This window comes from Oncorhynchus kisutch, linkage group LG7, assembly GCF_002021735.2.
Source record: "Oncorhynchus kisutch isolate 150728-3 linkage group LG7, Okis_V2, whole genome shotgun sequence".
Classification (NCBI taxonomy): Eukaryota; Metazoa; Chordata; class Actinopteri; order Salmoniformes; family Salmonidae; genus Oncorhynchus; species Oncorhynchus kisutch.
In genome coordinates this window covers 40570678-40593480 of record NC_034180.2, presented here as the reverse complement: position 1 = coordinate 40593480, position 22803 = coordinate 40570678, and the positions used below count along the sequence as shown (strand labels likewise).

General features: G+C 41.8%; 1 protein-coding gene across 1 annotated transcript; it reads right to left on the bottom strand.

Annotated features, from left to right (window-relative positions):
* Positions 1 to 569: 569 nt before the first annotated feature.
* Positions 570 to 22701, bottom strand: LOC109894616 (mitogen-activated protein kinase kinase kinase 7-like). Its single transcript, XM_020488227.2, has 15 exons — positions 22477 to 22701; positions 22225 to 22321; positions 20909 to 21019; positions 20593 to 20658; positions 20335 to 20380; positions 19806 to 19944; positions 10233 to 10357; positions 9940 to 10068; positions 9629 to 9759; positions 9337 to 9424; positions 9004 to 9137; positions 8773 to 8929; positions 8536 to 8597; positions 8191 to 8306; positions 570 to 3050 (listed from the first exon to the last, which is right to left on the bottom strand). The coding sequence occupies exons 2-15, from the start codon at positions 22288 to 22290 to the stop codon at positions 2882 to 2884; spliced, it is 1539 nt and encodes a 512-aa protein (XP_020343816.1). The 5' UTR covers positions 22291 to 22321; positions 22477 to 22701; the 3' UTR covers positions 570 to 2881.
* Between the last annotated feature and the right edge of the window lie 102 nt (positions 22702 to 22803).

Here is a 22803-nt window from a genome sequence, read left to right as displayed (position 1 = left end):
ACCAGACATGTCACCCATTGAGGATGTTTGGGATGCTCTGGATCGACGTGTACGACAGCTTGTTCCAGCTCCTGACAATATCCAGCAACTTCGCACAGCCATTCCACAGGCCACAATCAACAGCCTGGTCAACTCTATGCGAAGGAGATGTGTCGCACTGCATGAGGCAAATGGTGGTCACACCAGATACTGACTGGTTTTCTGATCCACACCCCTACCTGTTTTGAAGGTATCGGTGACCAACAGATGCATATCTGTATTCCCAGTCATGTGAAATCCATAGATTAGGGCCTAATGAATTTATTTCAATTGACTAGTTCCTTATATGAACTGTAACTCAGTCAAATCTTTTAAATGGTTGCGTTTATATTTGTGTTCCGTGTAGCTTTAAAGGAGTTCATAACTTTACTCAGTAGGTTTGAGAAGCACACATGTGAACAGGGGCTACCAAAATGATTTGTTATGCATCAAGCGCATAACAGAGCACAAAACTGAAATAAAGGAGATTAAAAAACAGTGCTCAAAGGGTGTCACCAAGTGGTTTAAAGAAAGGGACAAGTCAATTGAAATAAAGGACATTTGTGCAGATATTATTCTACAGAATATACAGAATATACCAAAACCATTGAAATCGTAGATATTAGGAACTGTTTTATGCACTTAAGTATACAGGCATTTCCGATACACTGAGTGACACACAAAGTGCAAATTAAATCAAAAAGATATGCTAGGGCAACATTATATTAGCGATGTCCTTTATACAAATAATGTAAAAATAGCCTTTTCTTGTGTGCATTACCTTTTATTTGAGTACTTTTGAAATTCTTAGATATACAGTGAGCTCCAAATGTATTGGGACAGTGACATCTTTCATTTGAGGGTAAATCCATCCATATACGGTGAACCGTTTAGAAATTACAGCACTTTTTGTACATCGTCCCCCCATTTACAGTTCTATTGGGCACAAAATAACCTGAAACAACCAAAACAAAGATCAAATACATCCAACAAGTGACTCCAAAATGACACAACACATTATTTACCATTAATTTCTATTGGGCACAAAACAATCTGAAACACAACCAAAACAAACAGCTAATTATTTTCAACAAGTTTGTAGAGTCACAAGCTTGATGTAATGATTGTGTGCTAGGAATATGGGACCAAATACTAAACATTTGACTACTTTAATACACATACAAGTGAATTTGTCCCAATACTTTTGGTCCCCTAAAATGGGTGGGTGGGGGGTAAAAATTGATGTAATTTCTAAACGGTTCACCTGATATGAAAATAAATAAATACCCTCAAATTAAAGCTGACAGTCTGCACTTCAACCTCATAGTCATTGTGTCATTTCAAATCCAAAGTGCTGGAGTACAGAGCCAAAACAACAACAAATGTGTCAATGTCCCAATACGTTTTGAGCTCACTGTACATTCAAAAGTGCATTGACGACATCTGGTTTTGCAAGTCAAAATGCTATTTAAAAAAATACAGTACAGAAAGTGAGATATAGCCTAAGGCAACTTGTGAACACGCACGCGCACACAGAGGGCAAATAAAGCGAACAGAAGTGTATAACACATTTCTGGAAGTGCTAGAACAAGACCAAACACTTAGTCCACAACCAGCACATACACATTTAACACTATAGGGGTGGATACAAAAGTCAAATAATTGACTAAATGAACACAATATAAAAAAGAATACTTAGTGGTGGTGGCATTCTACATTTAGAGAATGAGAAAAGAAATATCTAAAACATCCAAGAAAGATCTCAAAACAAATGTAAAACTTTGCTGATTCACCGAACATGGAAAAGTATAGGCTATATAAAAATCATAAAAATGAAGATCCATTTAAAATAGTGTCCTTACTTCTCAATGAGCCAGTGCATATGAAAAGGGGAAAAGATATAAGAATGCCATAGAAATGTTAAAAGACGCAAATATATATGAAATGACAGCCTTTTGTGCATATCTTAGTCATCTCCATACAAAGCTAGCTGTCACAGAGAGGTCAGAGCCAGAGAAGAACAACAAGCTGAGCCACTTCTTTCAATACTAGCACCTCTACAACAGCCCTGGGGAGGGGACAGACATCTGCCGCAAGACAGGAAACACCTCAAGTCGTCTGAGGTGTTACTGCAAGTCATACACCTTAACAACACCAACAACACTCTGATACTTCCTGGAAGCCACACTAAGAGCATAAATTAAACGTAGGCACAGATCTAGGATCAGCTTGTCCTCCTCAAATCCTAACTTTAAACATTGGGGAGGGGAATACAAAACTGACCAAAGATCAATCTCTAGAGGCAACTGCATTAGGAGAAGATGTTACAGGGCCTCCAGGCTTCCCTTGTTCAACGAGTCCACTGTTCCTCTGGCAGAATAGAATAACGTCTTTGCGAGACATGCGTGCAAATGAACTGAGCTGTTAATGAGACATCTTGCACAATATTATTGTTGTACTGAATGCGGCAGAGTATCTTAACTGTACAGCGCATTGGGGAGCAAGGACCTGAGGGGAGACCTGCTGTGTGCAGTCTGCTGCTGACTGTGGATCAGTTGAGGATCTACAAAACATTCATAATAGTATGGCTTTCCTCTTTGGCCAATGATCCAAGAACAGTTTAAGAGCAACAGGGAAGTGTTAACAAATTGCCAGTCTCTTTAGCTGCTCATCCAAAAACAGTTGATGAGCAATATGAAGGATTCATAACAAATATGGTAGGTATATTTGGCTGCAGCTGATCCCAAAACAGCTGAGGGTCAACAGAAGAGACATCACAAAATGGCCACTTGACAGACAGTGTCTTCGGCTGCTGCTGATCTGAGGACAATTCTAGTGCAACAGGCACACATCAGGAGGCATTCTAACTCGTCTGTTGCTGACTCTGGATCCGCTCCAGCTTGTTCTTACAAACGTGGAAGTAGGTGGAGAGACTCTTGTTCTCGTCCAACAGTTTGTTATGTTCCTGAATCAGACGGGACGTGTTCTGCTGCTGCCTCTCATCCTGGTGCAGCTCAGAGATCAGCTCCTTCCTACACATCACCACCACAAAGGGAGAGAGAACATGTTTAGCGTTTAGGTAGCCTATATTCACTGTAACTGTACAATAAATGACTACACAGTAAAATACTATACAGTTTTGGAAACAAATTCTAATGAATTTACTCATGTTTAGAGTAACTGGTATCACAACAGATACAACAAGTAAACCAGTAAGTCATTAGTCACACTAGAGTACAGTGCCATCTGAGGTACAGTGTCTGCAAATTGAATGAACATCTTCTGTCAAAGCATAGGGAGGCTGGTAAATGTTTATTTATTTGAAATTGTGCAGGATGAAAACTCGAGATGCACCATCTCTTTTTCAAGAGTACCCCCCCCCCAAAAAAAAACGGTTCCAAGAATAATATGCAATTACTGTTTAACAATAATAACAATGAAATAATAATAATAAGGAACTGAAACTTACATTTACACCATAAAAAGTTGTTAACTACTAATAGGCCTAAAACGATTAAAAACAACTGCTACAACTACTAAGAAAACTAAATACCTATAATTAATATACATAAATAATGTGACTTAAGTGACTGTGAATATATACAGTGCCTTCAGAAAGTATTTATACCCCTTGACATATTCCACATTTTGTTGTGTTACAGCCTGAATTCAAAATTCTTATTTATTTTTTTAACCAGGTAGGCTAGTTGAGAACTAGTTCTCATTTACAACTGCGACCTGGCCAAGAGTAGAGCAAAGCAATTTGAAACATACAACAACACAGAGTTACACATGGAACAAACATACAGTCAATAATACAGTACAAAAGTCTATATACAGTGTGTGCAAATGTGGTAAGATAAGGGAGGTAAGGCAATAAATAGGCCATGGTGTTGAAGCAATTACAATATACCAATTAAACACTGGAGTGATTGATGTGCAGAAGATGAATGTGCAAGTAGAGATACTAGATACTATAAGATGTACTGTACAGTAGTGGCCAAAAGTTTTGAGAATGACACAAATATTAATTTTCACAAAGTAGAGATACTGGGGTGCAAAGGAGCAAGACAAATAAATAAATTCAGTATGGGGATGAGGTAGTTGGACCGGGTATATTACAGATGGGCTATGTACAGGTGCATTGATCTGTGAGCTTCAGTGATTTTTGCAGTTCGTTCCAGTCATTGGCAGCAGAGAACTGGAAGGAAAGGCGGCCAAAGGAGGAATTGGCTTTGGGGGTGACGAGTGAGATATACTTTCTGGAGCGAGTGTTACGGGTGGGTGCTGCTGTGGTGACCAGTGAGCTGAGATAAGGCAGGGCTTTATCTAGCAGAGACTTGTAAATGACCTGGAGCCAGTGGGTTTGACGACGAGTATGAAGCGAGGGCCAGCCAATGAGAGCGTACAGGTTGCAAGGGTGGGTAGTATATATGGGGCTTTGGTGACAAAACGGATGGCACTGTGATAGACTGCATCCAATTTGTTGAGTAGAGTGTTAGAGGCTATTTTGTAAATGACATCACCGAAGTCGTGGATCGGTAGGATGGTCAGTTTTACGAGGGTATGTTTGGCAGCATAAGTGAAGGATGCATTTTTGCGAAATAGGAAGCCGATTCTAGATTTAATTTTGGATTGGAGATGCTTAATGTGAGTCTGGAAGGAGAGTTTACAGTCTAACCAGACACCTAGGTATTTGTAGTTGTCCACATATTCTAAGTCTGAACTGTCCAGAGTAGTGATGCTGGATGGGTGGGCAGGTGCGGGCAGCGATCGGTTGAAGAGCATGCATTTAGTTTTACTAGCATTTAAGAGCAGTTGGAGGCCACGGAAGGAGAGTTGTATGGCATTGAAGCTTGTCTGGAGGTTGGACACAGTGTCCAAAGAAGGGCCAGACGTATACAGAATGGTGTCGTCTGTGTAGAGGTGGATCAGAGAATCACCAGCAGAAAGAGCGACATCATTGATGTATACAGAGAGTTGGTCCGAGAATTGAACCCTGTGGCGCCCCCATAGAGACTGCCAGAGGTCCAGACAACAGGCCCTCCGATTTGACACACTGAACTCTATCAGATAAGTAGTTGGTGAACCAGGTGAGGCAGTCATTTGAGAAACCAAAGCTGTTGAGTCTGCTGATAAGAATGTGGTGATTGACAGAGTCGAAAGCCTTGGCCAGGTCGATGAATACGACTGCACAGTAATGTCTCTTAGCGATGGCGGTCATGATATTGTTTAGGACCTTGAGCGTGGCTGAGGTGCACCCATGACCAGCTCTGAAACCAGATTGCATAGCGGAGAAGGTACGGTGGGATTCGAAATGGTCGGTTATCTGTTTGTTAACTTGGCCTTCGAAGACCTTAGAAATGTAGGGTAGAATAGATATATGTAGCAGTTTGGGTCAAGAGTGTCTCCCCCTTTGAAGAGGGGGATGATTGTGGCAGCTTTCCAATCTTCGGCAATCTCAGACGATCCGAAAGAGAGGTTGAACAGGCTAGTAATAGGGGTTGCAACAATTTCAGCAGATAATTTTAGAAAGAGAGGGTCCAGATTGTCTAGCCCGGTTGATTTGTAGGGGTCCAGATTTTGCAGCTCTTTCAGAACATCAGCTATCTGGATTTGGGTGAAGGAGAAATGGGGAGGCTTGGGCGAGTTGCTGTGGGGGGGTGCCGGGCAGTTGACCGGGGTAGGGGTAGCCAGGTGGAAAGCATGGCCAATGCTTATTAATTATAATGGATTTATCGGTGGTGACAGTGTTTCCTAGCCTCGGTGCAGTGGGCAGCTGGGAGGAGGTGATCTTATTCTCCATGGACTTTACAGTGTCCCAGAACTTATTTGAGTTTGTGCTACAGGATGCAAATTTCTGTTTAAAAAAGCTAGCCTTAGCTTTCCTATTGGTTCCTAACTTCCCTGAAAAGTTGCAAATCACGGGGGCTATTTGATGCTAATGCAGTACGCCACAGGATGTTTTTGTGCTGGTCAAGGGCAGTCAGTTCTGGAGTGAACCAAGGGCTATATCTGTTACTGGTTCTACATTTTTTGAATGGAGCATGCTTATTTAAGATGGTGAGGAAGGCACTTTTAAAGAATAACCAGGCATTCTCTACTGACGGGATGAGGTCAATATCATTCTAGGATACCCCGTCCAGGTCGATTAGAAAGGCCTGCTCGCTGAACTGTTTTAGGGAGCGTTTGACAGTGATGAGGGGTGGTCGTTTGACCGCAGACCCATTACGGATGCAGGCAATGAGGCAGTGATCGCTGAGATCTTGGTTGAAAACAGCAGAGGTGTATTTTGCGGGCAGGTTGGTTAGGATGATATCTATGAGGGTGCCCGTGTTAACGGATTTGTGGTTGTACCTGGTAGGTTCATTGATAATTTGTGTGAAATTGAGGGCATCAAGCTTAGATTGTAGGATGGCCGGGGTGTTAAGCATGTCCCAGTTTAGGTCACCTAGCAGCACGAACTCTGAAGATAGATGGGGGCAATCAAAAATGGATTCAACAGATTTTTTTCTCACCCATCTACCCATCTATGCACAATACCCCATAATGACAAAGTGAAAACATGTTTTTAGAAATGTTTGCAAATGTATTGAAAATGAAATACAGAAATAACTCATATAGATAAGTATTTCCCACCCCTTTTCTATGACACTCCAAATTGAGGTCAGGTGCAAACGATTTCTAGAGTTTCCAAGAGCACAATGGTCTCCATCATTGGGAAATTGAAAAAATATGGAACTACACAGACTCTGCCTAGAGCTAGCAGAAGGAGTTCAGGCAGGGAAGTGAGCAAGAACCCAATGACCACTGGCTAAGATGGGAGAACCTGCCAGAAGAAAGTCTCCACAGCACCAATCTGGGGGTTTTGGGAGAGTGGCCAGACAGAAGCCACTCCTGAGAAAAAGGCACATGACAGCACACCTGCAGTTTGCAAAAATTTACTTGAAAGACTCTTGAGATTATCAGGCAAAATATTCTGTGGTCTGATGAGACAAGAATTGTACTATTTGGCCTGAATGCACAGCACTATGTCTGGAGAAAAACAGCCACAGCTCTTCACCAGTCTCTCTACCGTGAAGCATGGTGGTGGAAACATCATGCTATGGGGATGCTTTTCAGTGGCAGGAAATGGAAGACGGGTAAGGATAGAGGGAACAATGAATCGAGCCAAATACAGGCATATACTTGGATAAGAACCTGCTTCAAAGTGCAAACAACTTTATACTGGGGCAACGATTTACGTTCCAACAGGACAATGACCCTAAGCATACAGCCAAAGCAATGCTGGAATGGCTTCTGAAAAAGATCTGAAAGTCCTTGAGTGGCCTAGCCAAAGCCCAGACTTGAATCTCAAAGAAAATCTGTGGAATGGATTGCTGTTCACTGCCACTCCCTATATAATTTAACAGATCTTGAGAACATCTGCAAGTAAGAATAGGAGAAAATCCCCAAATTCAGATGTGCAAAGCTGATACAGACATACCCAAGATGACTCAAAGCTGTAAATTGCCTCCAAACGTGCTTCTACAAAGTATTAACTCAGGGATGTGAATATTTACAGTACCAGTCTAAAGTTTTATACAAACCTACTCATTCTAGGGTTTTTCTTTATTTTTACTATTTTCTATATTGTAGAATATTAGTGAAGACATCAAAACTCTGAAATAACACATATGGAATAATTTAGTAACCAAAAATATTAATGTTACATTTGGAGGTGGAATCAATGTACCATTTGCCTCAATGTTTATGTTTTCTTCCATTAAGTTGATTGCTGGTCTAAGTATTAACAAATAAAATAAATTTGAGATTCTTCAAAGTAGCTTCACTTTTCCTTGATGACAGGTTTGCACACTCTTGGCATTCTCTCAACCAGCTTCATGAGGTAGTCAAATAAAGATGAACCCTGGAATAAGTATGTGTGTCCAAACTTTTGACTGGTACTGTATGTAAAACATATATTTCTGTATTTTACTTTCTTTTAAATTTGCTCAAATTAAAAAAGCATGTTTTTTTACTTTGTGAATATGGGGTATAGTGTGTAGATGGGTGAGAGAAAAAAAGCAATTTAATCGATTTTGAATTCAGGCTGTTCGACAACAAAATGAATAAGTCAAGGGGTATGAATACTTTCTGAAGGCACTGTATATATGGTAATATGTGACATACTTTCTTTGGGTGAGAAGGGTGATTTCAGTCTGCACTTTAAGGTACTCCTGGGCCATTCTGCAGTGCTGCTCAAACACAGCCATGGACTCTTTGGAGTTAGAGAATGGGGCCAGGGGCTAAACACAACCCAGAAACACACATCACCGTCATGCACTTACAATTTATCACATTGTTCTTATTGTAAATTACTTAACTTCTTTAACATATTTCAAGTAGAGGACACATGAAATCCCCGAAAAGGTAGTAAGTAAGCTTTTAGATAGTGTATCAAATGTGACTGGTTGGTTATCAGTATCAGTCAGTATTGAAGATGAATGGAGAAAGATCTCCCCATTCCTGCAGTACCTGCAGCTGGTGATCCAGTGTCAGATATGCCATGGGGATGGAGCTGTCCAAACCATTCATATCTGAAGACATAGAAAACATACTGGTAAGTATGACATGTTTACTGTATGTTGTATGGTACTGCCCCCTGGTGAACACTGCAGTGACAATGTGTCAGACATACAGTAGATTCCGGTCATATAACATATTCTGTAAGCTGGCTCTATTACGACAACCAAAAGTAAATAGGGCCCATACCTGTGGGACTGATAGAAACCCTCAGCTCTGGCCCCGATTGGCCAGCACATTGCCCTTTGATCTCAGTGGGGGCAGGACTCTGGGTACGCTCACGATCAGGCAGGCTCTCCACACTAGCCCTTCTGGACGAGGGCAGGCTGGGGCGTAATGTTCCCCCCTGAGAAGGAACATGAACAGCATGAACATTGGTATGGATGAGATAACTTAATACTCCAACTATATCTGCATCACCTTTGATTGTTTAAACTGAAGTGGAAATCTAGCTTCAATGCTTTTCAGGGTGTCATCTCTCCCTTGACAGTTTGTTCTGTGTTCCATGTTGCTTTCAGTTCGGTAGGTGTTGATAGTGTTGTCTGCATAGGAACCTACAGAAGAGACGATGGCGTTTTCAATCTGTTTTTACAGAAACTGCTGCAATAACAGAATCTTCTGAATTTCATGAATATGCATTTTGAAAGCAATTACTACATAGCACAATGTTAGTACAATGTAAAGTGATACTTGTCAACAACTGTTAATAAAATCCATCAACCTTCACAGAGTATTTAAATCTATGGGACTGGCCTGTGCTTGTGGCTGAGGATGAGCCACTCCTACTGTTGCCTGGACACTGGTGAGGGTACTGGAGAGGCTCATCAGATCCTGGGAAGTACTGCATACACATGGAGGAAGAGTACACAATGCTAAACAGGAATCGCAGATCTAAAATCAAACTCTCATAAACTGTGGAAGAGACACCATTTGATAATAACTAAGAAAGAAGCTGCAGGTTTTTACTAACATCTATGGGTTATTATTAGTGCTGTGAATGTGAAGTTCTGACCTCATGGGTCTGTGGGGTTTTCCAGTACTGTACCTTCATGAGGCTTGCCATGGTGTTCCTGACCTCCTCCATGGAGGGCCTCTGGGAAGGGTCTTTGTCCCAGCAGTGTGTCATCAGATTCTCGATGGGCTCCGGGAGGTCCTTTATCAGGGGGGGCCGAGTCCCTGATAACCCATACAAGAGAATGGCATGTCAGTGGGGGAATATAAATAGCCTAAAGTGGCTTCCTCTACTCATCTTCATCTAACAAACCTATAGTCCACTTCACTACACAGACATTTTGGGGTTTCGGTTTTATTCCTCTGTGTGTATGTAACTACACTAAGCGTCTATTAACCTCTCACCTCTGTGCACGGCCCACATGATGCAGAAGGCCGATCCTCCAATCTCGTCAAAGGGCTTTCTACGAGTGATCCCCTCCCACAAGATGATGCCCCAGCTGAACACATCACACTTCTCACTGTAGTTACTGCCTGGACAACAGAGTCACAGAGAGATACAGGTGAGTGAAGGAATACAGGTTAGAGTGAGATCCTAGATTGTTCTATTGGTGAAACAGAGAGACTTGGTGCTTGGTCCATTTTGGTCTTCTGCTTTTGAATGAAAGGAGGAAAACCCCTTGCTAAAGGTTACTTGCCTTCAAACACTTCTGGTGCCATCCAGGCTGCACTTCCTTTGTTGTTGGTCATGTGTGTCTGGATGTCACATGCTGTCCCAAAGTCGCAGATCTTCAACACTGTGCCACCCTGTACAAGTAGCAGACTGAAACACGTGGCTATGGTTTAGGTTCAGAGAGTACAACCTCATTAACCTCTAGAAGTCTAAGCTGTTGGGGGGAATTGTTTTGCGAAGGTGGCCTTAACATGGATCATTTAGCTACTTGATTTTGAATTTTGCCTTTACTACTACTACTACAGCCCATAGAAACACATTGAATAACACACACATTTTAAAAAAGACTGTCAAACAAATAAAACATAAGCAATAAGGTTTTGAAGTGTCTGTCCTATATCTAGGAGATATAAGAAAGCTCAGAAAATATTTTTGTTTTTTTGGACACATATTTAACCCCTTATTTTTTGTTGGCACAAAACTACCTCCATTTGTTTGTATGGGTTACCTTCAGACGAGTCCCATGGCACTTGCGGGGGTCATAGAGCAAACGTGAGTCTCTCCTTTCCATAGTGGGGTCATATTAGTTTGTAGCGCAAATGGTTCAGACGCTACAGACAGAAGTTGGCACATCAGCGTTACCAACTTCAGATGAGTCCAGTGACACTTGTGGGGGTCATAGAGCAATGAGAGTCTCCCCTTTCCATAGAGTGGTCATAATAGTTTGACGATACAGACATTTCGGACGCTTCTGACATTTTAGTGAGACTACCGATTTTCAGGATGTCTCATGATCTGAAAAACACAGCTGTAGCTCGGCCACTTTCCACCCCAGATGCAGAAGGCTGACATTGGTGGATGCAGTGGATTGAGACGCAGCCTATGCAAAAAAACTGATATCTCTAGCTTAAACTGACAGATTCTGATGGGATTTTAAAAAATGTTACTTAGATGTGTTAATAGACTCTTCAGGATTAAATATACAGTACCAGTCAAAAGTTTGGACACAGCTACTTATTCAAGGGTATTTCTTTATTATTTTTAAAACTATTTTCTACATTGTAGAAAAATATTGAAGACATCAAAACTATGGAATAACACATACAGAATCATGTAGTAACCAAAGAAAGTGTTAAACTAATCAAAACATATTTTAGATTCTTCAAAGTAGCCACCCTTTGCCTTGATGACAGCTTTGCACACTCTTGGCATTCTCTCAACCAGCTTCACCTGGAATGCTTTTCCAACAGTCTTGAAAGTGTTCCCACATATGGTGAGCACTTGTTGGTTGCTTTTCCTTCACTCTGCAGTCCAACTCATCCCAAACCATCTCAATTGGGTTGAGGTCGAGTGATTGTGGAGGCCAGGTCAGCTGATGCAACCCTCATCACTTTCCTTCTTGGTCAAATAGCCCTTACACAGCCTGGAGGTGTGTTGGGTCATTGTCCTGTTGAAAAAAACAAATGACAGCCCCACTAAGTGCAAACCAGATGGGACAGCGTATCGCTGCAAAATGCTGTGGTAGCCATGCTGGTTAAGGGTGCCTTCAATTCGAAATAAATCACTGACAGTATCACCAGCAAAGCACCCCCACACCATCACAGCTTCTCCTCCATGCTTCACGGTGGGAACCACCCCTGCAGAGATCATCCGTTCACCTACTCTGCGTCTCACAAAGACATGGCGACTGGAACCAAAAATCTCACATTTGGACCAAAGGACAGATTTGCACCGGTCTAATGTCCATTGCTCGTGTTTCTTGGCTCCAGCAAGTCTCTTCTTCTTATTGGTGTTGTCGTGATGTTGGTACCATTAATGCGATGACGATTATTTTATCAAATCAATTAACTATGTTTAATTATTACGATGATTAAACTAATCATGTAACAATGAACTCATTAGCAATCTGGGGTCACCACGGAAAGTTTGTTTAATGAGTTACCGTTTCCCAAATGAACTCTACAGATATAAATATATCGTTATACCAGTCATCCATTAATTATCATTATTACCTCAGTCTCATTCAGAACGTCGTTGACTTCAAATCTGCACCAACTCTAGTCTCCAGGATGAATCAGCGATACACAAATTGGCTTAATTATTTATTTACTAAATAAATAAATAACACAGAATTACATAAACACACACAGGATAGATTATACATTGGTTACTAACATGATGCAATGAAAAGTCCCCTAGTGGACTAACCCGATATGATGGCTGGTTACATAATTTTAATTTTTTTAAATTAATTTTTATTTAACCTTTTTTAAACTAGGCAAGTCAGTTAAAAACAAATTCTTATTTAAAATGACAGCCTACCGGGGAACAGTGGCAGAATTACAGATTTTTACCTTGTTAGCTCAGGGATTCGATCCAACAACCTTTTGGCTACTGGCCCAATGCTCTAACCACTAGGCTACCTGCCGCCCCAATGAAAGGGGATGGGAAACGAAAGAGCGGGAGGAAAGACAAAGGGATTCAACTATCATACATACAGTTGAATAATATGCTCATTGTAAATGTGGATATTTAGCACCCTAACAACCGCTCATTCGGATTTAGAAATACAAAGTACATATTTACGCTTGTATGTCTTTGTCGTCTCACTCGATCAGTCTGTGGAGAGTAGTTCATCAGAAAGTCTCTGGTTGTGTAAGTCTCTGGTTGTCCACCAGAGGTCACCATGTTCTTTGTAGTTGTAGTAGGTTGGTCTCAGAGTGTCTGATAGAACGCATCTTCCAGAGGTGTACCACAGGGTGTTCAGTGGGCCTTAGTCTTCACTCTGTTTGTTTAGAATAGATACCCCAGTTTGGGAATACCTGTTCTAGGGTTTGTGCAATGCCGTTGGGGGTACGCCAAATAAAAATGTGATTCACATATTTTTTTTAATAATGTTTGTTTTTTCCTTCACATTTTCAAACAGTATATTTATATTTTCCAACGGGGCTATACATTTGGGTGAGTTCTCTCTCACCTGAGTAGCCTCGTTTCACTGGCAAAAATCTAATTAAACCATATAGTGTTCAGTGTAATAACAACACAATGTCAAATATAGCTAGCCTCTTCAAATAATTAACATCCAATCACATTAACCGTAACTCTCTCGCGGGAAACATTCACTCTTGCACAGATATTTAGAAATGAAACATGACCATTTGAAAAATAAGTGACGGGAGTTTGAGTGAGAATAAAGACAACTTTCGAGTAGTAAGACATGTATAAAAGCAACAGATACCATTTTTTGTACATATTATTTTTATTTAACTAGGCAAGTCAGATTTTTACCTTGTCAGCTCGGGGATTCGATCTAGCAACATTTCGGTTACTGGCCCAATGCTCTAACCACTAGGCTACCTGCCACCACATTAACCGAGTGGCTAGGACAGGCAAGCTCCATACCATTGTGGAGGACGTCATTCTTCCTGCTTCCACGGATATGGCTGGGACAATGCTGGGGGAAAAGGCCCAAAAAACTATAGACAATGTCTTCATCAAACAACACTGTTTCACAACGCATCAGTGACATGGCAGGAGATGTTTTGAAACAATTGCTGCTTCGCATACAAGCCAGTGAATTATACGCATTACAGCTGGATGAGTCAACAGGCGTGGCGGACCTGGCACAGCTCCTGGTAAATGTCTGTTACGTTTATGGGGGGCCAATTAAGGAAGACACCCTTTTCTGCAAATCACAGAAAATCAGGACAACATGAGAGGATATTTTTAAAGTACTGGACATCTTTGTGACATCAAATGGACTTTGGTGGTCAAGACGTTTTGGTATCTGTACTGATGGTGCAAAAGCCATGTGCCACGCCCTGACCATAGAGAGCCTTTTATTCTCTATTTTGGTTAGGTCGTGGTGTGACTAGGGTGGGTAATCTAGTTTGTTTTATTTTTATGTTGGCCTGGTATGGTTCCCAATCAGAGGCAGCTGTTTAGCGTTGTCTCTGATTGGGGATCTTATTTAGGCAGCCATTTCCCCACATTTTTTTTGTGGGACCTTGTTTTTGTGTTGTTGCCTGTGAGCACTCTAGAACATCACGTTTAGTTTATCCTTTATTGTTTTTTTGCGGTTCACTTCAACTAAAATATGTCGAACTGATTTCCCACTGCGCTTTGGATCGAGTGTGATTAGGACGATCATGACAGAAGATCTCACCACAACAGGACCAAGCAACGTGCCCAGGAGGAGAAGGTATCCTGGGCTTGGGAGGAGATCAAGGAGAAGATATCCTGGATTTGGGAGGAATTTATGGCAGAAGACAAAAGCCCTCCTTGGAAGCAGACGCAAGGAGAGAAGGGAGGACAGCGACGACATTCGTGATGCACGACATTCGTGTTATCAGTCTGATGCCACATGAGTCAGCTCTCTGTACTTGTCCCGAGGAGCGTGCTATCAGTCTAGTAAAATCTGTCCCAGATCCACGCACCAGGTCTCCAGTATGCCTCCACAGCCCAGTACGTCCTGTGCCAGCTCCCCGCACTCGCAGTGCGACGTGTGTCATCGTTCAGGTACAATTTGTGCCGGCTCCATGCACCAGGTCTCCAGTGCACCTCCACAGCCCAGTACATCCTGTGCTAGCTCCCCGCACTCACTGTGGGAAGGTTGTCATCTGTTCTGTACCAATTGTGCCGGCTCCACGCACCAGGTCTCCAGTATGTCTCCCCAGTCCGGTACGTCCTGTGCCTGCTCCTTGCACTTGAAGTGGGTGTCACCTATGCCGTCTCCACGCAGTAGACCTCAAGTGCGCCTTCCCAGTCCGGTACGTCCTGTGTCTCATCCTCGTGCCACCTGTGCCGGCTAGATGTGCCACCTGTGCCGGCTAGATGCCCACCTGGACCCTCCCCTATAGAGTCAGGTTTTGCCGCACCTTTGGGGGGAACTGATTTCACGCTGCGCTTTGGTCCGAGTGTGATTACGACGATTGTGACACTATGACAGGGATACATAGTGGAGTGGTAACGCGCGTGCAAGCAGTTGCTCCCGACACCACTTGGGTAAACTGCCGCATCCACCGAGAGGCTCTTGCAGCCAAGGGAATGCCTGACAGCTTGAAAGACGTTTTGCACACTACAGTGAAAATGGTTAACTTTGTTAAAGCAAGGCCCCTGAACTCTTGTGTATTTTCTGCATTATGCAATGATATTGGCAGCGACCATGTAACGCTTTTACAACATACAGAAATATGCTGGTTATCAAGGGACAGAAATGTGATATGTGCTGGTTATCAATTCTTTTTTTGCTGAGTTTAGGATTTTACATGTATTTTTTTTCTCACCTTTATTTAACCAGGTAGGCTAGTTGAGAACAAGTTCTCATTTACAACTGAGACCTGGCCAAGATAAAGCAAAGCAGTTCAACACATACAACAACACAGATTACAGGGACTCTCCACAACTATATTCAATGTGCGGGACAAAATTGAGGCTATGATTAAGAAGTTGGAGCTATTTTCTGTCTGCATTAACAAGGACAACACGGGTCTTTCCATCATTGTATGATTTTTGTGTGCAAATGAACTCAAGCAATTACGCAGGTACTGTCCCGAAATGGATGACACAAACAACTGGTTTCTTTATCCCTTTCATGCCCTGCCTCCAGTCCACTTACGGATAGCTGAACAAGAGAGCCTCATCGAAAATGCAACAAGCAGTTCTATAAAAATGTAATTTAATCAGAAGCCACTGACAGATTTCTGGATTGGGCTGCACTCAGTTTCTTACCATGGCAAATTGCGCTGTTAAGACACTGACGCCCTTTACAACCACGTAACTATGTGAGAGTGGATTCTTGGCCCTCGCTAGCATGAAAACGAAATAAAGGCACAGACTGTGTGTGGAAAATGATTTAAGACTGAGACTCACTCCAATACAACGCAACATTGCAGAGTTGTGTGCATCCTTTCAAACACACCCTTATCATGAACCTGTATTGAGTTATTCACCATTTTTGATGAACAAATAAACTTTTATATGCAAGAGGGCTAAATAAAGAGCAAAATGAATGACAGGCTTACAATGATGGCAAAAAAAATACATTTGAGAGTGCGCTGACCCTGGTGCTGGAGGGGGTACGCAGCTGAATGTTGAATGTTTGAAGGGGTACGGGACTATAAAAAGTTTGGCAATGACTGCCCTAGAGATACCTATAGTGGTGAGAGAAAATTGTTCTTTGTCTCTCGTCTTCAGTCCAGTTTCCTAGGCTAACAGTGCATAAATAGCTGCAGAATGAATGCTCTCGTGTAGTCTTCTTCTTCGATTTTCAGAGGGTCTTACCATTTTCTGGTATTGTAGTTTCAAACCATTTTGCCATATCCAGCTCACGCTGTACTTTGGCTGGTCTTTAGTTTTAAACCATTTCTCAGCAGTTTAGCCACCGCTTCACGCTGTCTGGTCTGGTAGAGATTTTCTTCTTGTCTGTTGAAAGTTTCAGAGTTTCTAACCATTTCGTACCTTTCAGCTCACGCTGTTGGTCACGCTGGTCTAATGTAGTCTAACCATTTTACACGTCCGGTTTACCGTCCGTATACTGGTCTGTAGATATTCCAACCATTTCAACGTGTGGATGGTCCTCACGTTCTCTGGTCGAATGTACATTTTGTTAGAGGTCTTTTTATGCCTTTGCCTTGGAGGGCGGTTCCATCACGTTGCTAAAAGGTCTGTGCTCACGTGGGCGTGGTTACTAACTGGGTAAGCCTTTACATGAAAAACAACTCTTATTTAGAAGGCTAAAATCACAATTCATCTTCTCACAAATAGTTTCATATTTAATCATATATGTTCCACAACATTTAGATGTAAATCTGATAACTGGGACATATACATTTGTAGAGTTAACGTTATTTGGTTATACCATCCTTAAAGATATCAAACAACAACTTATTTGACGTGATTATTGTTTTGAGCTCCACAAACCGTTTTCCACATTCTTTTTTTTAGGAATAGTGTGTCATAATCCACATTCGGATGTTGTCGTTTTGGCGGGAGGAATCTCCTTGTAACAAAAGGGTTCTTTCCCCTCAATCCTGCAGAGCCCAAAGGCAGAGTTTCGGCAAGGTAATCTCAGCAAAAAAAGAAACGGCCCTTTTTCAGGACCCTTTCTTTCAAAGATAATTCGGAAAAATCCAAATTACTTCCCAGATCTTCATTGTAAAGGGTTTAAATACTGTTTCCCATGCTTGTTCAATGATCCATAAACAATTAATGAACATGCACCGGTGGAACGGTCATTAAGACACTAACAGCTTACAGATGGTAGGCAATTATGGTCACAGTTATGAAAACTTAGGACACTAAAGAGGCCTTTCTACTGAACACCAAAAGAAAGATGCCCAGGGTCCCTGCTCATCTGTGTGAACGTGCCTTAGGCATGCTGCAAGGAGGCCTGAGGACTGCAGATGTGGCCAGGGAAAAAAATTGCAATGTCCGTACTGTGAGACGCCTAAGACAGTGCTACAGGGAGACAGGAAGGACAGCTGATAATCCTCGCAGTAGCAGACCACGTGTAACAACACCTGCACAGGATCGGTACATCCGAACATCACACCTGCGGGACAGATACAGGATTGCAACAAAAACTGCCCGAATTACACCAGGAACACACAATCCCTCCATCAGTGCTCAGACTGTCCTCAATAGGCTGAGAGAGGCTGGACTGAGGGCTTGTAGGCCTGTTGTAAGGCAGGTCCTCACCAGACAACACCGGCAACAACGTCACCTATGGGCACAAACCCATCGTCGCTGGAACAGACAGGACTGGCAAAAAGTGCTTTTCACTGACGAGTCACGGTTTTGTCTCACCAGGGGTGATGGTCGGATTCACATTTATCATTGAAGGAATGAGCATTACACCAAGGCCTGTACTCTGGCGCGGGATCGATTTGTAGGTGGAGGGTCCGTCAGGTTCTGGGGTGGTGTGTCACAGCATCATCGGACTGAGCTTGTTGTCATTGCAGGCAATCTCAACGCTGTGTGTTACAGGGAAGACATTCCCCTCCCTCATGTGGTACCCTTCCTGCAGGCTCATCCTGACATGACCCTCCAGCATGACAATGCCACCAGCCATACTGCTTGTTCTGTGCGCGATTTCCTGCAAGGCAGGAATGTCAGTGTTCTGCCATGGCCAGCGAAGAGCCCGGATGTCAATCCCATTGAGCACGTCTGGGACCTGTTGGATCGGAGGGTGAGGGCTAGAACCATCCCCCCCCCCCCCAGAAATGTCTTGGTGGAAGAGTGGGGTAACATCTCACAGCAAGAACTGGCAAATCTGGTGCAGTCCATGAGGAGGAGATGCACTGCAGTACTGGTGGCCACACCAGACACTGTTACTTTTGATTTTGACCCCCCTTTGTTCAGGGACACATTATTCCATTTCTGTTGGTCACATGTCTGTGGAACTTGTTCAGTTTACGTCTCAGTTGTTGAATCTTGTTATGTTCATACAAATATTTACACATGTTAAGTTTGCTGAAAATAAACGCAGTTGACAGTGAGAGGACATTTATTTTTTTGCTGAGTTTATTTAGCTGTGGGAGAGAGAGGGCGCTGTAGAGCTGACCCCCTGTAACCTGATCCTTCGGATCTGCACAGGAAAGTCATGAGTGTCCTTTAGTTGTGGTTTCTTTGCAGCAGTTCGACCATGAAGGCCTGATTCACGCAGTCTCCTCTGAACAGTTGATGTTGAGATGTGTCTGTTACTGGAACTCTGTGAAGCATTTATTTGAGGTGCAGTTAACTCTAATGAACTTATCATCTGCAGCAGAGGTATCTCTGGGTCTTCCTTTCCTGTGGGTCTTCCTTTTCCAGACCCTTTCCTGGGTCTTCATGAGAGCCAGTTTCATCATAGCGTTTGATGGTTTTTGGAACTGCACTTGAAGAAACTTTAAAAGTTCTTAATTTTCCGAATTCACTGACCTTCATGTCTTAAAGTAATGATGGACTTTTCTTATTTGAGCTGTTCTTGACATAATGCACTAGGTCTTTTACCAAATAGGGCTATATTTTGTATACCAAACCTACCTTGTCACAACACAACTGATTGTCTCAAACACATTAAGGAAATAAATTCCACAAATTAACTTTTAACAAGGCATACCTGTTAATTGAAATGCATTCCAGGTGACTACCTCATGAAGCTGGTTGAGAGAATGCCAATGCACAAAGCTGTCATCAAGGCAAAGGGTGGTTAATTTGATGAATCTCAAATATATTTTGATTTGTTAAACACTTTTTTAGTTACTACAAGATTCCATGTGTCATTTCATAATTGTGATGTCTTCACTATTATTCTACAATGTAGAAATGAGTAAAAACCCTTGAATTGGTAGGTGTGTCCAAACTTTTGACTGGTACCATATATACATTTTTTTTAAGTACTGTAAACAGATTGCAAAATTCTGGTAACTTTGCCACAATTCCCTGGTTTTCCAGAAATCTTGGTTGGAGGACTCCTGAATTTTCTGCTTATTCCCTCGTAATTCCAGGGATCTTCCCACCAGGATTTCTGGAAAACTGAGGAAATTTGGGAAAGTTCCTGGAATTTTGCAACCCTGAAACAGGCAGTTAAGCAACAGCACAAACAAAAGGGCCATACTTGGGTGGTTTGAGGTCTCTGTGAATGAGGGCCTTGGGTTTCATGGCGTGGAGATAGGATACACCCTGAGCACACTGCAGACACCAGCTCATAGCGTGGGATGCACTGTACTGGGGCAAGGGCTCAGCTCCATGCAGCACTTGGAATGGACAGACAACACAGTCAAGAGAGAGAGAGAAAGAGAGAGAGAGAGAGAGAAAGAGAAAGAGAAAGAGAAAGAGAAAGAGAGAAAGTCGGGTGGGGCACACAGAACAGACAGAGATACATTATTAACATGGTAACTGGCACAGACCCTCACAGATGAGGATGGAACAATGACATACAGTAAGAATCCCTTGCACAAGACACCACACTGAACTAGACAGAAATATAGTGGGAGATTGATACACTGTTAAATGCACTTCGACTAAGATGAGGGATTCAAGCTATGGTTGGCAAATAGAAGTACTAACAATACACTTATTGAAATAGCTAAGAAATGACATGAAAGAAAATACTATGTTGAAATTAAGCTGAATTGATTTCTTACCATTGTATAAGGAGCCACCCTCAGCATATTCCATAACAAGACACACCTGTGTGAGAATGTTACAATCATTTTGATAAAAAGGGAAAAAACACTTAGTGTATGAGATTGCAAACATGGTGTTAATATAGAGGAAAATCTGTAGACCTATTAAATGAATAATAAATCACTAATAAATGAATAATTACGCATGGGCCTAAAGTATATAATTGAACACCAGGCAAATCATACTAAGAAGACAACTCTCCTGAATGTACTCACTGGATTATCACATGAGCCATAGAGCTTGACAATATTTGGGTGATTTACTCTGGAAAGCTGGCGGAGCTGGATGAAGAAGGAGACATGGATAAGTGAAACGACTCTCACTATCTTAACATTCATGTATTGCTTAATTTACATTGTACCTGGATATCATTTGACTGCTGCTACCTAATATCAAAAGAGTCCATAAATGTTAGCGGGAATTTTTATATTGGGATAACAAAACTTATTTCAACAATAGACTAGACCCCAAAAAACAGGGTTAAGCGAAAAACGATGCTTTACAGCAGGTAAGGAGAGGAGGTTCCTGTACCTCTACTACAAAAGCTTTCCTCTCAGATTCACTCTCTATGGTCTTGATGGCCACATCTTTGCCTTTCCATTTAGCCTTGAAGACAACTCCAAATGTCCCTCTGCCAACAACCTGGAGAAACACAAAGAAACAAATGTCACATAAAACACAGCAGCTCTAGTCTAGTAACATGCTTTCAAGGAAAATGTTGTGTTTTCACAATAATGTATATAAACCCTGGATTGCTGATGCTATGTATTGGCCAATGAGAGGCTTTGATGCAGCCAGAAGAAGCAGTCATCCATAGGAATGAATGGAATTCTACAGTATTTCAATTAAATGTTTCAAGGTCAAAAATATAGAGTAGCAGTCAAAAGTTTGGACACACCTACTCATTCAAGGGCTTTTCTTATTTTATACTATTTCCCACATTGTAGAATAATACTGAAGATGTAGAAAATGTAGAAAATAGTAAAAAGAATGAAAAACCCTGGTATGAGTAGGTGTCTAAACTTTCACCTTAGTACTGTATTTTTTATACGTTAAAGAAAATATTTCTATATTTTGTTTAATGTTTAACTTACATAGTACAATTTGAAACTATGCATTAAGGTGTCTGTAATAGAATAAATATGGAAAAAACAAATGTAGACATTAATAAATGCATTTCTATAGCTTCTAAAAATTTTTTTTTTACAATGGTGGGGTAGTGCCAAGATGGAGACGAGGTGGTATATATAAATAGTGAGTTTATAAATAATTGTGTTTTAATTTCTGTCCCTTCTGTGAGTCCTGGACAACGGGTCCTCTTCTAGGTTATAATTTGACATGTTGCTGAGTGGTGGTCGGTCTCTAAATTTTCTGTATAATCTACTAAAGCAATAAAGCCAGAGGAAGTATGGTATATGGCTAATATACCACGGCTAATGGCTGTTCTTAAGCACAACACAATGCGGAGTGCCTGGACACAGCCCTTAGCCGTGGTGTATTAGCCATATATCACAAACCCACGAGGTGCCTTACTGCTATTAAAACTGGTTATCAACGTAATTAGAGCAGTAAAAATAAATGCTTTGTCATACCCGTGGTATACGGTCTGATATACCATGGTTGTCAGCCAATCAGCATTCAGGGCTTGAACCACCCCGTTTATAAAAATCATTAGATACTGCTGGTGTTTTGAAAGAGGTAGCCTATCTTGGCTCCATAGTTGAAACTGACACAGAAGTGGCATGGATGATCACAACACTAAACTTCTATTCAACAAGGTTACTGTAATTTCCCCTCACAAAAGGCGAATTGTTTGGTACTATAGGCAGCTATCATACGACACTTACCTCTTCAACTTCTATGTCCTCATATTCTATTTCTTCGAAGGGATAGCCAGGAGGAGTCTCAAGCATCTTGAAGGCTGTAAGGATTCCGCAGAGCAAGCTAGAATACAACAGACTGTATTAGCATACTGTCTGCCGTTAAACTGACCAGTCAGTTACAGGATATATTTTCATGTTGCAGCGCTAGATATTTCATGCCACAAACTGGGTTGCACAACCCCTCCATAATAATTTCCATTCGCTGTTGAAACATACATCAGGAAGTAAGAAGCTGTCCACTCCAGCAAGCCGCTGTTTCGAACACTCAGGACGAAGAGTTACATTGTATCAAAAGCGATAAACTAGGACAAGCTGTTTATCATCATTATGTATGACGTTTTGTTAGATCCAACGTGGAAAAATCAAATGGCATGAACAGCAAATTAGAACGAGTTTGATAATGTCAGAGTCATAACAAATGCCGTTTGCGCAGTGAAATGTTCGCAGGCTTGTGGTGCATTCAAGAACAGTACACGGTTCATATTATGCAAAAGCCGGTGTGGTCCTCTCAAGATGCATCCCAGGTTTAAACCCCGTGTGAAA

Excerpts from the sequence above, each read along its gene's own strand:
- LOC109894616 (XM_020488227.2), bottom strand. The coding sequence starts at position 22,290 with ATGCTTGAGACTCCTCCTGGCTATCCCTTCGAAGAAATAGAATATGAG. Across the intron at positions 9,425-9,628 it reads CCATGGCAAGCCTCATGAAG|TACTTCCCAGGATCTGATGA; the intron begins GTACAGTACTGG and ends ATGTGTATGCAG. Across the intron at positions 3,051-8,190 it reads ACCCTTCTCACCCAAAGAAA|GAAGGAGCTGATCTCTGAGC; the intron begins GTATGTCACATA and ends GGTGATGTGTAG.